Genomic DNA, 12649 nt, shown 5'->3' with positions numbered 1-12649 from the left:
GAAGTAAGTCAGAAAGAGAAAAACAAATATCGTATATTAACACATACATGTGGAATCTAGAAAAACGGTACAGATGAACTGGTTTGCAAGGCATAAACAGACACACAGATGTAGAGAACAAATGAATGGACACCAAGGGGGGAAAGTGGTGGCTGGGGGAGGGGGTGTGGGATAAACTGGGAGATTGGAGTTGACATATATATGCTAATATGTATAAGATAGATAACTAATAAAAAAATTTTAAAAAGAAGCTAAATAAGTAAATTATGGAAAAATCACTCAAGGTTAGATTAGAAAGAATAAATAATTTTTACTCACTATAGTCTACTCAGAATACACCACATATTCACAATATAGGTGGTAATAAGCAGAAACTTAGTAAATTTAGTAACTATTCTGTAGTGTATAAATAAAGATACAAGAAAAAGAGATTTACTTTAACCTAGTGTGTTAGCACACAAAAGCTATACTTGTCTTTCATGGAATTTATTAAAAACTTAATTTAGTGATTAAAAAAAATACTATGTGCTAAGTGCAATGATAAAAACACGCATAGGATATTATGGGAACACTTAACGCTATTTGGTGGGTGGGATCCTCCTGGGGAAAGTGGTCCCGGTGCTCTCAAAGCCTTACTTTCCTTATTTAGAAAATGAGAAAAATAACAAAACCTACCACATAAAAAACAAACAAAAAAGACATTTAATTAGAGAACAGCTATGCAATTTAAAACTATAAATTAATGGCTAGAAGAGATAGCAATTTTACTTTAAATTGTAACTATTCTTTCTAAAAGATTTTGGCAGTAAAAAAAATTCTGGGTTTGTCAAAGACAATTTCACCAATGTATTAAAATGAGTAATAAATACACTACAGAGAATGGCTATGCTCTTCAGAAAGAACTGACAGGCTCAGAAAATGTGTGCTCTTATCTGCGAGAAAAAAATGTGGGAGAATAAAAGAGTGCCGTATCACTTACACTGCTTCATATTAAAGATTTTATTTTTTAATAGTACACTATAGCTCAAACTAAAAAAATGTCAGGAAGATCAATTATTATTGGGGTTAGTTTCCCTAGCGTTTGTATCGTTAATTTCCTTCTCTACAATGTTTATCTAGATTTTGCTACGCTGACAAATGTTCAGTGACTATAAATGTTGTAAAAGAGTGGGAATGTATGTCTTAAAACAAAAACCTCAGAATACTAAGTCTTCTCATGAATCACTATAGAAGCTATTTGGAAATATTTCTCCTGCAACATGTATTGACATGTATCCTTCATTTATCTTACCTGCAAATCCAAGAGCTGCAATACCCAGCCCCACAGCTATCAAACTTCTTGCCTATGGAGGAAAAAATGATTATCACTTAGAGTGTTACATACTGGGTTTTTAAATAAATCATTTTAAATAATGAGAATAATTATGTTAAATACCACATTTTTGTCAAGCTCTGCTGTGTGGAATTTTTAAAAATCTGCAGTGTCTATAGGATTATGTCTGCTGCACACTATATCAGCTCATTTTCAGGGAACTAAATTCTAGATTTCATTTAATTTTCAGGTATTTGAATTCATTCTAACCAAGAGCTTTTATGTACCTAGTGCTATAATGTTTTCTATAGACTATTCTTAATAGTGGGTTTAATGTATTTTCTTCTATGAAGATAAAAGGCAAATATTTCCTCCTTTACATATGCAATGCTCAATGGAATCTGCTATATTTAAAAATTTGATAAAACATTATATCCATGTTTAGAAAAGAAGCCAAGCTGCAAAAAATTAGTAAAAGTGATGAGTAACTTAAGAGCTAGCTTATTTCTACCTTTCTAGACCAATGTAAAAACTTTAAAATAAGAGCCAAGAATTCAGAATCTGAAGTTATGAGCTCATCCTGATAAATTCTAAATTAGTTATATACTCTATATTAGTCAGTGCTTTTCTCCTTAACCACCTTGGGAAAATATTTAAGTCACAACAGAAAAAGGTTTTATGTAGCAAAGATCAATGATTGCCCCCAAGATCCATTTCCCCTTTCTTCTACAGGATCAAAATTCCTATTTTTAGCCAGACATGTATTTCCAAGCCCCCCCTTACACTTAGGTACGGCTATGTTTCCTAAGGGTTGGCTTATAGGATATAAGCAGAGTGGTGGGTGCAGTGTCGCAGGGAGAAGTCCTTCCAGGGACAGTGGAATGTTTTTCTTTTCTATTTCCTCCTTCCTGACAGCTGCAATGCAGACATTATACCAGGAGCCGCCAGGTCGGATAAGGAAGGAAAAACAATGAGATGAAAAGAGACTGTATCCTGGATGGTCACAGAGCTGCCACAGCACTCCTGGGCTGCCTCTATTTACATGAGATACAAACAAAATTCTATCTTCCTAAAATACTACTACTATTTTCAGTTTTCAGATTACTTGCAGCCAAATCAAATGTTGATGGGATCAGAATTAAGCAGAGACGCTATACAAATGTTTGTCCGATTAGTGGCGAGAGAGGCAAATCCATAAGGTCCAGAAAAAACTAAAAAAACGCTACAATAATCTCACTAGGGAATAAAATGGATTCATTTCACAACAGTGAAGCAAAAGCCGTAAGATGGAGCCTGAGACTGGATGGATAGCAAAACCAAAAAGCCCTACCGCAATCAGGTTTCAAGTTCTGTAAGGGTATGCAAGTCTTAGAAAATCAAAGCCCTAGATCTTCAAGAGAAGACTCTATAACAATAAACGTCAGGACACAAAGGTCACTTGCATGAAGGTGCTCTAACTGTAACACCCAGTAACTCTCTCTCAGAAATCTAGAGCTCTTCATAGCCAAGATGAAGAAAGTTCATCTAGGCTTCTCCTCCTCAGTTGCAGCTCTCAGATACACCTTTGTCACCAGGCAGAGCACTAGGGCAACCTCAGTAAAGGAAGATTCTTTCCCTGGCAGAGGAGGACAAGCCCAGAGCTAGCTAGCCAGACAGGAGAGGCCAAACAGTCTTTGAGGTTCCCTTCAGGTCATCTAGACTTAATTATTCCTGAACTGAAGGGAAACGAGTGTTGATTTAAAGAATCAATACTTTGAGGTGTATTTTTATATATGTTGAGGTATATTTTTGCCATTTTCTAGAGCTTCCCAGGGGCTACATGTTTTGAGTTTTCTAGTCTTGTCTTCCATTGGTTCACTTTAAGGATCCTCAGTCCAACCAAAGTACTCAAGTGTTTCATGTTTGAATTTATTTTCCTTCCTCATAAACCTTGTTTATTCTTTCATCTGACTAGAAATATTTATCTTTGCCCATCAAGATCCGACGTATTCTTAATATTTCAGCTTGAACCAGCCACAGAATGAGAGAAGTCATTTGCAACACATAACAGACAATGAGCACATACCCAAGAATATAGAGAATTCCTCCGCATTAATAAGACAGACAATCCAGCTGAAAATGGACAAGAGTAGGTCAGGAACTTCATAGAAAAAAAATCTAAATGGCTAATAAACATATGAATACTAACAATAACCACCATAAAACCAAAATGGTATAGAAATACTAATACCGGAATATAAAGATCTCTGGCCTTTGTGGAATTTGTTCTGTCTGCTGATGCACCAAGCAATAGTATCTACACTTCTAGGGCTATCCTGAGGGTGATATTATTGATAGTGTGTGCAAAAGACTTAGCACAGTGGCTTGGCACATAGTAAACAGGCAGTAAAGGTGAACCACTTTAATGTTGTCAACAAGAATAAGTAGCTATTACACAATGTCAGTGGTAACAGAAATATGAACAATGTTTCATAAGCTCTTGAATTTGTCCAAGTAAAAGAAGATTCACAGAAGTGGTTTTTGAGGTAGGCCCTAGAAAATGAATTGGTCTTCTCTAGATTAGATAACCCAAATTTTCATATTTTGAGAAATGCATATTTGAAAAATATAAAGTCTTGAAAAGTTGAGGTATTTTAATTTCACATTTGTATAGATAATTATTGTATTATTTTTATTATTTCAGCTATTCAAATATATATAAACGAGGCAAATAGCTGCCTCATTATTCTAAAGGGATTTTTATGTCAAGGTATTTATATCAGAAACATTAAACCATCAGGCATTTGGTCATTTTTCACTTTAACCTAACAATATATAAGGCTCAACTGGGTTTAACAATTAAAAACTCAATTTAATTCAACAAATAAGTATTGAGTACTCTGATGATTATTCTCCATTTGTCCCTCCAGATTCATTGTCCACCATTTTCTGCCTTGCTCTGTACCTGTCTCTCCTTATCTCAAAAGACTACATTATCCAGTCCTCACTTGCCCTCTCACTTCTGGTTGGGTTTTGCCAACGGAGGAAGTTCTGAACAGAACACCATGCACTGGTTACCAACCTCGGAAAAGGACTCTAAATATTTCTGCGCATTATATCTTGGTATCAAAGTTGTGAAGGAAAACACAACAATCAAGCACTGGATAGAACAATGATTTACTCACATAGAGAAGAGACAGAGTAAGATCAGCTCCCGTTATGTGCATTAGTTTCATACAGCTAGTGGATGCCAGCCAGCTGACAAAGGGAAGCTGGCCCACGAGCACCCTCCCTGTCTTTACCCCACACTACCCCTGGAGTCTGAAATACTGAAAGCTGGGGCAAGCCTGAAACAGGGAAAGATAATCCCACAAAGCACAGGTTGTGTGAGCTCCTCATCTCTTGGTAAGGAAGTGTTCCAAGTCCAACACCCATTCTTTTGAGGCCAAGTGGGGTTGAAAGGCTATGCACCTGAGACTGTTTTTCCCAACAGGAAGCATCGGCAGAAAAACAAACAGTGGAAGGAGACAGAAATAATAGTACAGCTTCTTCCCTGTTATATTTCCTCTTTGGCCACAGCTCTTGTTGAGTGGCTCCTCTTCCATATCTGTAACCCCATGTACGGGTTCTGGAGCATAATTCCCATACCTTTGCCTCTTTGCCCGAGTGGATAACTGTTTCCAACTGGTGCTAGGTAACTTTAAACTATGCCCACAACTCTGCAAATAGTCCCTTCATTAAACTATGTTCCAAAAAACCATCTATTACTACCAGAACCCTCAGTGATTCAAGCATGACTATACATCAGTCACTATACTATGCATAAGAGATGCAGCATGTAACAAAGCAAAGGCTCATATCAAATAGATCCTCTACAGGACACCGAACATGGTGAGCCTCCAATGTTTATGCTAATCTCCCAAAGATCTTTATTTTTAACATTATCGCATTTATTTCATTCATGTATGCTTAGATGTGTTCTGTCCCCTTAAGCTTTTCTAGATACCAAGAGCCTTTAAAAAATCTGACGAACTCTATGGATCATCACCCTAGAAAAGCACAAATAAATACATGCACCCTAGAAAAGCACAAATTTTTCTGTATATAATTTGATGGAATCCATGGGTTTCCCTGAAGCCCTTCCCTGAAGTTCACAAACCCCAACATGAGAACCTCTGTAAATAAACAAATGCTCACTGAAATCAGGAAGGGTGTTTCATTTACTTTGAGTTTCTAGAGTATATTAGAAGACCTGCAATTTATATTTCATTCTTCATTCATTCAATAATAGTACAATAAGAAAAATAATGCTAATGTCAGAATTAATCTCTATTTCTGAAGACTAACTTTATAGAAAGGTAAACACTAAAGGCCGTACAACCTTTAAAAACAACCAAAACAGATCCAAATCATTGGAGCAAATAAGAATGTTCAATAAATGACCCCAAATTGTGCAATCAAGTCTCACTTATTCACACTGAAAATGGACAAAGTATTGGCACTGCTAATCAACAACTCATTTCTTATTGGGGATTGTATCTGATTTACCTCTTTAATTGTATTTTCAATTAATTTGATATTAAATAGTTTACACTTTTTGAGCATAAACAATTGATAAAAAATGTATTATTTGGAAGTTGAACTCAGCTTGAAATTTTAAGAAACTATTATGCATCCTACACTACCCGATTTCTGTACTCTGAAATAATTAAGCTACTCCTCACAAAGTCGTCTATGGTAACACTATGACTGTTAGAGAGATAAGCAAGTAAGTTAAAACTTTAACTTCAAATGGTCCAGAATAAGAACATTATTTGTTTCCTAGGGAAAAATATTTATCTACTACTTAACAGTTTTTCATTCACTAGAAAGTCATTTGTATTTTTTTTTCCAGACACAAATTTAGAGAGTTTCTAAAACAAGTTGCCCCAACCCTCCACATATGTGAATGACCAAACAGAAAAAAGAAATCATCTAATTGCAAATACAGAAAATAGGAAGCACAGGAAAGTCCATCTGAAATCTGAGCAAGTAGTTCACGCAGAACTCTCAACCATACCTTTATCTGACCTTAAATTTTTAAAGTAAAATAACACCTAAAGCATACTGGGGCTTAAAAAAAAATTGCCTATGGTTCATTTGGCATAACTGTGTAAATAGCAGAGAATTCCATCAACATCTTCTCTTATTTCACTACTGTTGAAAAAAATTTCACAAATGCTTTATCACTATCCTATTTTACATTTATTTAAACTTCAGTATTGTACCCTCAGGCTAACAGGATCTATTTTATTTCTTTTATATACGCAACACCGTATCTGATCTATGTCAAGCACAATGATGTGCTTCAATTTTTATTCTGAATGTTTTTTAAACAATGATGCTTTAAAAGTAAATTGCCAGTAACACAACAAAAAACGACATTGAAAAGACAATTTAAAAGCAAAATGGAGAATGAGGCATAGTGTTAGTACCACAAGTATTGTCATTTTCTACCAACTAGGCAATAACCAGGTTAAATGTCTATAACTGCTCATGCAACTAGACTGACATCATGTTACATGTGCTTTTACAGAAACTAGAGAAATGTTCCCCTTTCTTTGACGTAGGAAAATTAGAACATATGCTGAAACACATATTCTAAAAGAAATCAGGCAGTGTGATTTAAAAAGAAAGATATGTATATATCTGTATTCTGGCCTAAGCTAAAACTGCCATGGGTGTCATACATATATAGGAAACAGCAGATGGTAAATGTGGATGCCATACAAGGTGGTTTTTTGCTGTTGTTGTTTTAAATATCCACAAGGCTGCCTTCAGCAAGTTTTAGTTTTGAAATGTTTTCTTTGAGGATTCAGATAGTTAGAAAAGTAGCTAACATTTTCTGGGCCTGCAGAAGATCTAAATTAATTCTTAGATACACTTTTTCTATATAAAATTATACTAGCACATATTTAGAACAAGTTGATCTTTCTATAAAAATGGTATGTATGTACACATATAGACCTAAAAACTAAATCAGTTACAATCGGTTAAAAATTCTACCAACTAATTCTCTTTTTTAATATTTTTATTTATTTTATTATTATTATTAATTATTTTTGGCTGCATTAGGTCTTCGTTGCTGTGAGCAGACTTTAGTTGCGGCGAGTGGGGGCTACTCTTAGTTGTGCTGTGTGGGCTTCTCAGTGTGGTAGCTTCTCTTGTTGCAGAGCACAGGTTCTAGGTGTACAGGCTTCATTAGTTGCAGCATGTGGGCGCAGTAGTTGTGGCTCACAGGCTCTAGAGTGCAGGCTCAATAGTTGTGGCACACGGGCTTAGCTGCTCCACAGCATGTGGGATCTTCCCAGACCAGGGCTCGAACCTGCGTCCCCTTCACTGGCAGGCTGATTCTTGACCACTGCGCCACCAGGGAAGTTCCTCTATCAACTAATTCTTTTACAACTGGTCTAGACCAGTGTTTGAAGAAAGTGGTCTATATAAGGAAAATAGAAAAATTCTATTTAACCAAACCTGGAAATTCAGTTTTTAACAATCTCACTATGGTTACCACAGAAAACAAAAATGGTATGTATACACATAACAAATCTATGTGTTATTGGTCAATGGTATTCAACTAAGTTTTAAAAATTCATGACAACTTTAGCTTCCTCAAAAATGCCAAAAAGCATAGTTTTCACTGCATCCCTTTTGACCATACACAATACATGAAGATTTTAGGTTTCAAAATGTCCAAGCATATGTATAATAGCACTGTAGAAATTAACAAACAGTAAATTCCCAAAGAAATCACTGAATTGATTTACAATGGTTGGAGAGTTACCATAAAGACTCCTCTGCCTAGACTGCTAAAGCTGGCTGGAGAAAAGTCTTATATCCACACTAAATAGCACCATTACAAAATTATGGTTTCCAATGTCAGCTGGGCTTTCAAATTCACTCACTATCATCTCCCTCAACCTTGACTCAAACCATTCCCCATTCCTTTTTGCCCTTACATTCTAAATTTTACTTTTTTCATTAGCCTTCATGTTTTTCATCCGTGAAGCAAGCATGAACTTCCTCAATCTTCTATCCCTTCACCCCTGAATGTATAATCCATGGGCTTCAAAGTTAATCAGGCCTGGGCTCCAATTTCAACTTAGCATTTACCAAATCTGCAACCCTAAGCTGATCTCTCTAGGCCCATTTCCTTATCTATAAAATGGGAATGTGAATACCTACATCACAGGATGCTCAAAATAATTTATGAGAAAAGATTATGAAAAATGATCAAGGCACTGCTGTAAACATGGCAGATGTCTATTCGTCTCTTCTTCACTCCCACATTTTTACTCTTAATCCTTTCTGTTCTTCTCTGCTCAGTCCTCCTGGAAAATCCCTGCTTATTCTTCAACAAATAGCTTTAAGGTCACCTTCAGGTGAAACTTTTGCCACCCATCTCCTCACTCAAGTAAAGCTTTTTAGTGACTCCATGGTACTTAGCAGTTCTCTCTGTTATAGTACATAGCACATTATTTAATAATGGCTTACCTATTTTAAACCCCTTCTAAGATGTGAGCTTTTGGAGGTAGGGAATCTCTTTGGACTTCCAAAATCTAACAAAGTACCTAATACATAGTTAGGTTTCCAAAAGTTAAATACAATGGGATGAAAATGATCTTAGGAAGCATCCCCACTATCCAGATGCCTTTTGGAACTTGTATTATTTGTGTACTGTATTGGTGACTGCTAGTGAGTGGAATTATGAATGAAATGGGAATATAGAATGGAAAATGATAGTTAAATTAATTAAGAAATTAACACATAATCATGTCTTGAAATATCATAGACCAGGTATATATATCCAAAAGTCTCACAGAAGACAAAGAAAATGAAGTTAAGGGCCTGTGCCAGGTAAATCTCATTACAAAAATGAAATGAATATAATTCACAGATCCATGTAGAAAAACATGAAGGAGTAATGGAATTGTTAAAAAAGAAAAATAATAAAACTCCCAATAAAAAAAGCCAGGCATTTTTTCAAGTACCTATTTGGAGGCGCTCTCCCATTTCTGAGTATTTCAAAGGGAGAGACAATAAACAATAGAAATCAGGAAAATATACAACAGAAAGTGACTGTGCTATGGAGAAAATTAAGCAGCCAAAGAATTACCTGTAGTTAATTATTATGGTGAAAGCAACAAATTTAGAGTGAGAAGGGGAAGCTTCACTGAAAAGGTAACTTTTGGGCGGGGTGGGGCAGGGGGGAAGTAAGTGAAGAAGCCACCTCAGTATCTAAGGAAAAACCACTGTAGGCAGAAGGAACAAGTTTGAAGGCCCTAAGGCAGGGGTGTATTTGCCTGTGTACCTGAGGAACACCCAGGAGGCCAGGGTACACAGAGCAGAAAGTGACAGAAGAGAAGAAGGAATAGAAAATGAGGGAGAAAAGTAACATGGAGAGCAGATCACGTCAGGCCTCAGGGGTCAACATAAGGACTTTAGCTTTTTTCTGAGTGCTATGAGCTATGCCTGTTTTGAGAGCCTAAGACTGTCTTATTTGCAATTCAAAAATGATCATTAGTTGTCATGTTGAGAATAGACATGTCAAGGCCAGAGGCGCAGAGATGAGTTAGGAGTCAGTTAAAATAATCCAAGAAGAAGATAACAGTAGCGTGGACCAAAGTGACTGGTGATAGAGTTGGGGGAAAGTGGTCAGATTCTGGATATGTTCTGAAGATGAAGCCAACAAGATTTGTTGAGAGACCGGATGTGAGGTATAAAAGAAAGAGAAAATGAATGGATAAAGAAAATGTGGTGCATATGCACAACAGAATACTATTTACTCATAAAGAGAAGGAAATTGTAGCATTTGTGACAACATGGTTGAACCTGGAGGACATTACACAAAGTGAAACAAAGCCAGACACAGAAAGACAAATATCGACTGATCTCACATATATGTGGAATCTAAAAAAGTCAAACTCATGGAAGCAGAGAGAAGAACAGTGGTTAACAGAAGCTGGGGTGGGAGAAATGACATGATGCAGGTCAAAGTTTTTGTCAGATGAATAAATTTCATACTTGAAATTTGCTAAGAGTAGACCCAAGTGTTCTCAACACATGCGGACACACACACACACCCCATACACACAAGTAACAATGTGAGGTGACCAGTGTGTTAATTAGCTTGAGTTATGGTAATCATTCCACAATGTATATGTCTATTAAATCATCATGTTGTACACCTTACATACATACAATTTTTGTCAATTATACCTCAATAAAGCTGGGGGAAAAGGATGTCAAGGTTATTTCCTTAAACAACTGGAAGAAAAGAGTTGCCTTTTGCTGGGAGGAAAGTCTGTGAAAGGAACTGGGGCAGAGGGAAGTGCTGTCATAAGCTCTCCTTTGATCTTGCTTTTCTAAAAACATGTCACCCTAAGTATGATAAATAAAACCCCAGCAAAGCTGTATGTGAATTCCTAACACATGGGGAAGAAAGGGTCTCATCTACTAATGGAAAAGAAGAATGAGCAGGTTGTCTCAAAATACATTCTTTCTTTGTTATCTTGCAGTGGTTCAATTCTCAAGGGTTAATCACCAGCAAATCACTTTCTGCTGAACTCAGTGTTTTATGCTGCCTTATTATTTGGTTCCATTTCTACAAAGAAAGCGCTTTGAATTTAAGCAACAGCAAGTGGAAAGGAGTAAAAAAAGGGAAGAAACAAGAAAGACTGCTGGCAAATCAGCAGAGTTTGAGAAAGAGAGGTACTGCACATGCAGATCAAAAGAAGGAGGGGGAGGGAATTTATATTCCAGAAAAAGTGTCAGACATGATAAAATGACATTAGGAAGAGAATTTTTACAATTATCCTTTCCTAAAATTTTCAAGCTGGCATGAATTTCACAGATTTTCATATCTAAGTTGGACCAATCTACATTAACCTACCTGGCCCTTACTGTTCCATTGCCAAAAACAAATACACTTGAACTTCTCTCAAAACACCAATTCTTTAATTAAAGTGAAAAATTTTAATTAAGTAAAAAGAAAAAGCAACATTAAGCTCAACTTTAAAGTCACTTAATTTATTTTAAACCATAGGCAAGCATTAACTTCCACAGCATGACTAGAGAGTAATAAAAAGGCAAAACAAAAACAAACCAAAACAATAACACAAAACCCAAAGCAAACATAATAAGAAACAAAACTCTTAGGCTCAGGCCAGATGAGTACTTCTCCACTCTCTAATATAATTAACAAAAAATTTTCCAAACTTAAATCCCTGCTATAACTGATGATCTTAAGAATAATCTTTTAAGTTCTGTTTTGCATTTATTCAGTGACCCACTGATATAAACCTTGTCTCTAATAACACAAGCAGCTTTCTTTGTTCACATTAAATGTGACTAGTCAGAAAGTCCTATCCCAATATCCACCTAGTCCTGGTCGCCTTGGAGAGCACCAGGAGTCCCTGGGCTCATCATAGGTTTGCCACACCAGGCTGCACATTTGGCTTCAAGTTCTTAAACCCAAGGATATTGTTATGGTTCAGTTTAAATGTGTCAGTTTGGCTAGGTCACTCAATTAAACCCCAATCTAGGTGTTGCTGTGTAGGTATTTTGTACATGTGGCTAACATCTATAATCAGCTGACTTTATCAAGTAGAGGAGTTTATCTTTGATAATGTAGGTAGGTCTCATCCAATCAATTGAAAGGCCTTAAGACTAAAACTGAGATTTCCCTGAGGAAATAGAAATTCTGCCTCAAGAATTAGCTGCTGTCTGAAAGTTGCCAGCCTGCAGGCCTGCCCTACAAATTTTAGACTTGCTAGCCCACACAACTGTGTAAGCCAATTCCTAGAAACAGATAAATAATACATACTACTTAGCTCTGTTTCTTTGGAGAACCCTGGCTGATACATTTTCTGCTGTGTTTCAGGACCAGAAAATAATGCTTTTAAGCACATTGCCTTGACTCATTCACTCTTCACTAATTCAACATTTATTTACACATTTAATCTGGGTGCCTACTACAAACCAGGCACTGTACTAGGGGTAGAGATATAGATCAATAAGATCACCTCACAAAGGTTACACACTGATTCACAATCTCAAACAAAACCTGTGAGTTCTCTAAAACTTACTAGTTTGCTTTTATGCTTTATTTTTCCATAAATTTTTCTAATTTCATTTAGAACCTACTAGATTTTTAGCCAGAAATATTTCTTGGGATAATAAAGGGATGATTATTCTATTTGTCAATGACTCTCAAAAGGTGACACATGACACACGCTCTCTTAGGCCCAGATTTTAAATCAGATTATGGACCATAGATAAGATTCCTTTCAGGCTATTTGCAAAGACAAATGTTGTGAT

At 36.2% G+C, this 12649-nt stretch overlaps 1 protein-coding gene across 2 annotated transcripts in view; it reads right to left on the bottom strand.

The window, feature by feature from the left end:
• The window catches only part of DNAJC15 (DnaJ heat shock protein family (Hsp40) member C15), a 69723-nt gene that overhangs the window by 43900 nt on the left and 13174 nt on the right, over window positions 1-12649 (bottom strand). For both annotated transcript variants that reach the window (XM_057707760.1, XM_057707761.1), the window contains exon 2: window positions 1292-1343. In XM_057707760.1, the coding sequence (XP_057563743.1) occupies window positions 1292-1343 (52 nt within the window). The remainder of the gene's footprint in view (window positions 1-1291; window positions 1344-12649) is intronic.

Source organism: Hippopotamus amphibius, chromosome 14, assembly GCF_030028045.1.
Source record: "Hippopotamus amphibius kiboko isolate mHipAmp2 chromosome 14, mHipAmp2.hap2, whole genome shotgun sequence".
Taxonomy (NCBI): Eukaryota; Metazoa; Chordata; class Mammalia; order Artiodactyla; family Hippopotamidae; genus Hippopotamus; species Hippopotamus amphibius.
The sequence above is the reverse complement of the archived record's forward strand: the minus strand, read 5'-3'. Positions and strand labels throughout refer to the sequence as shown.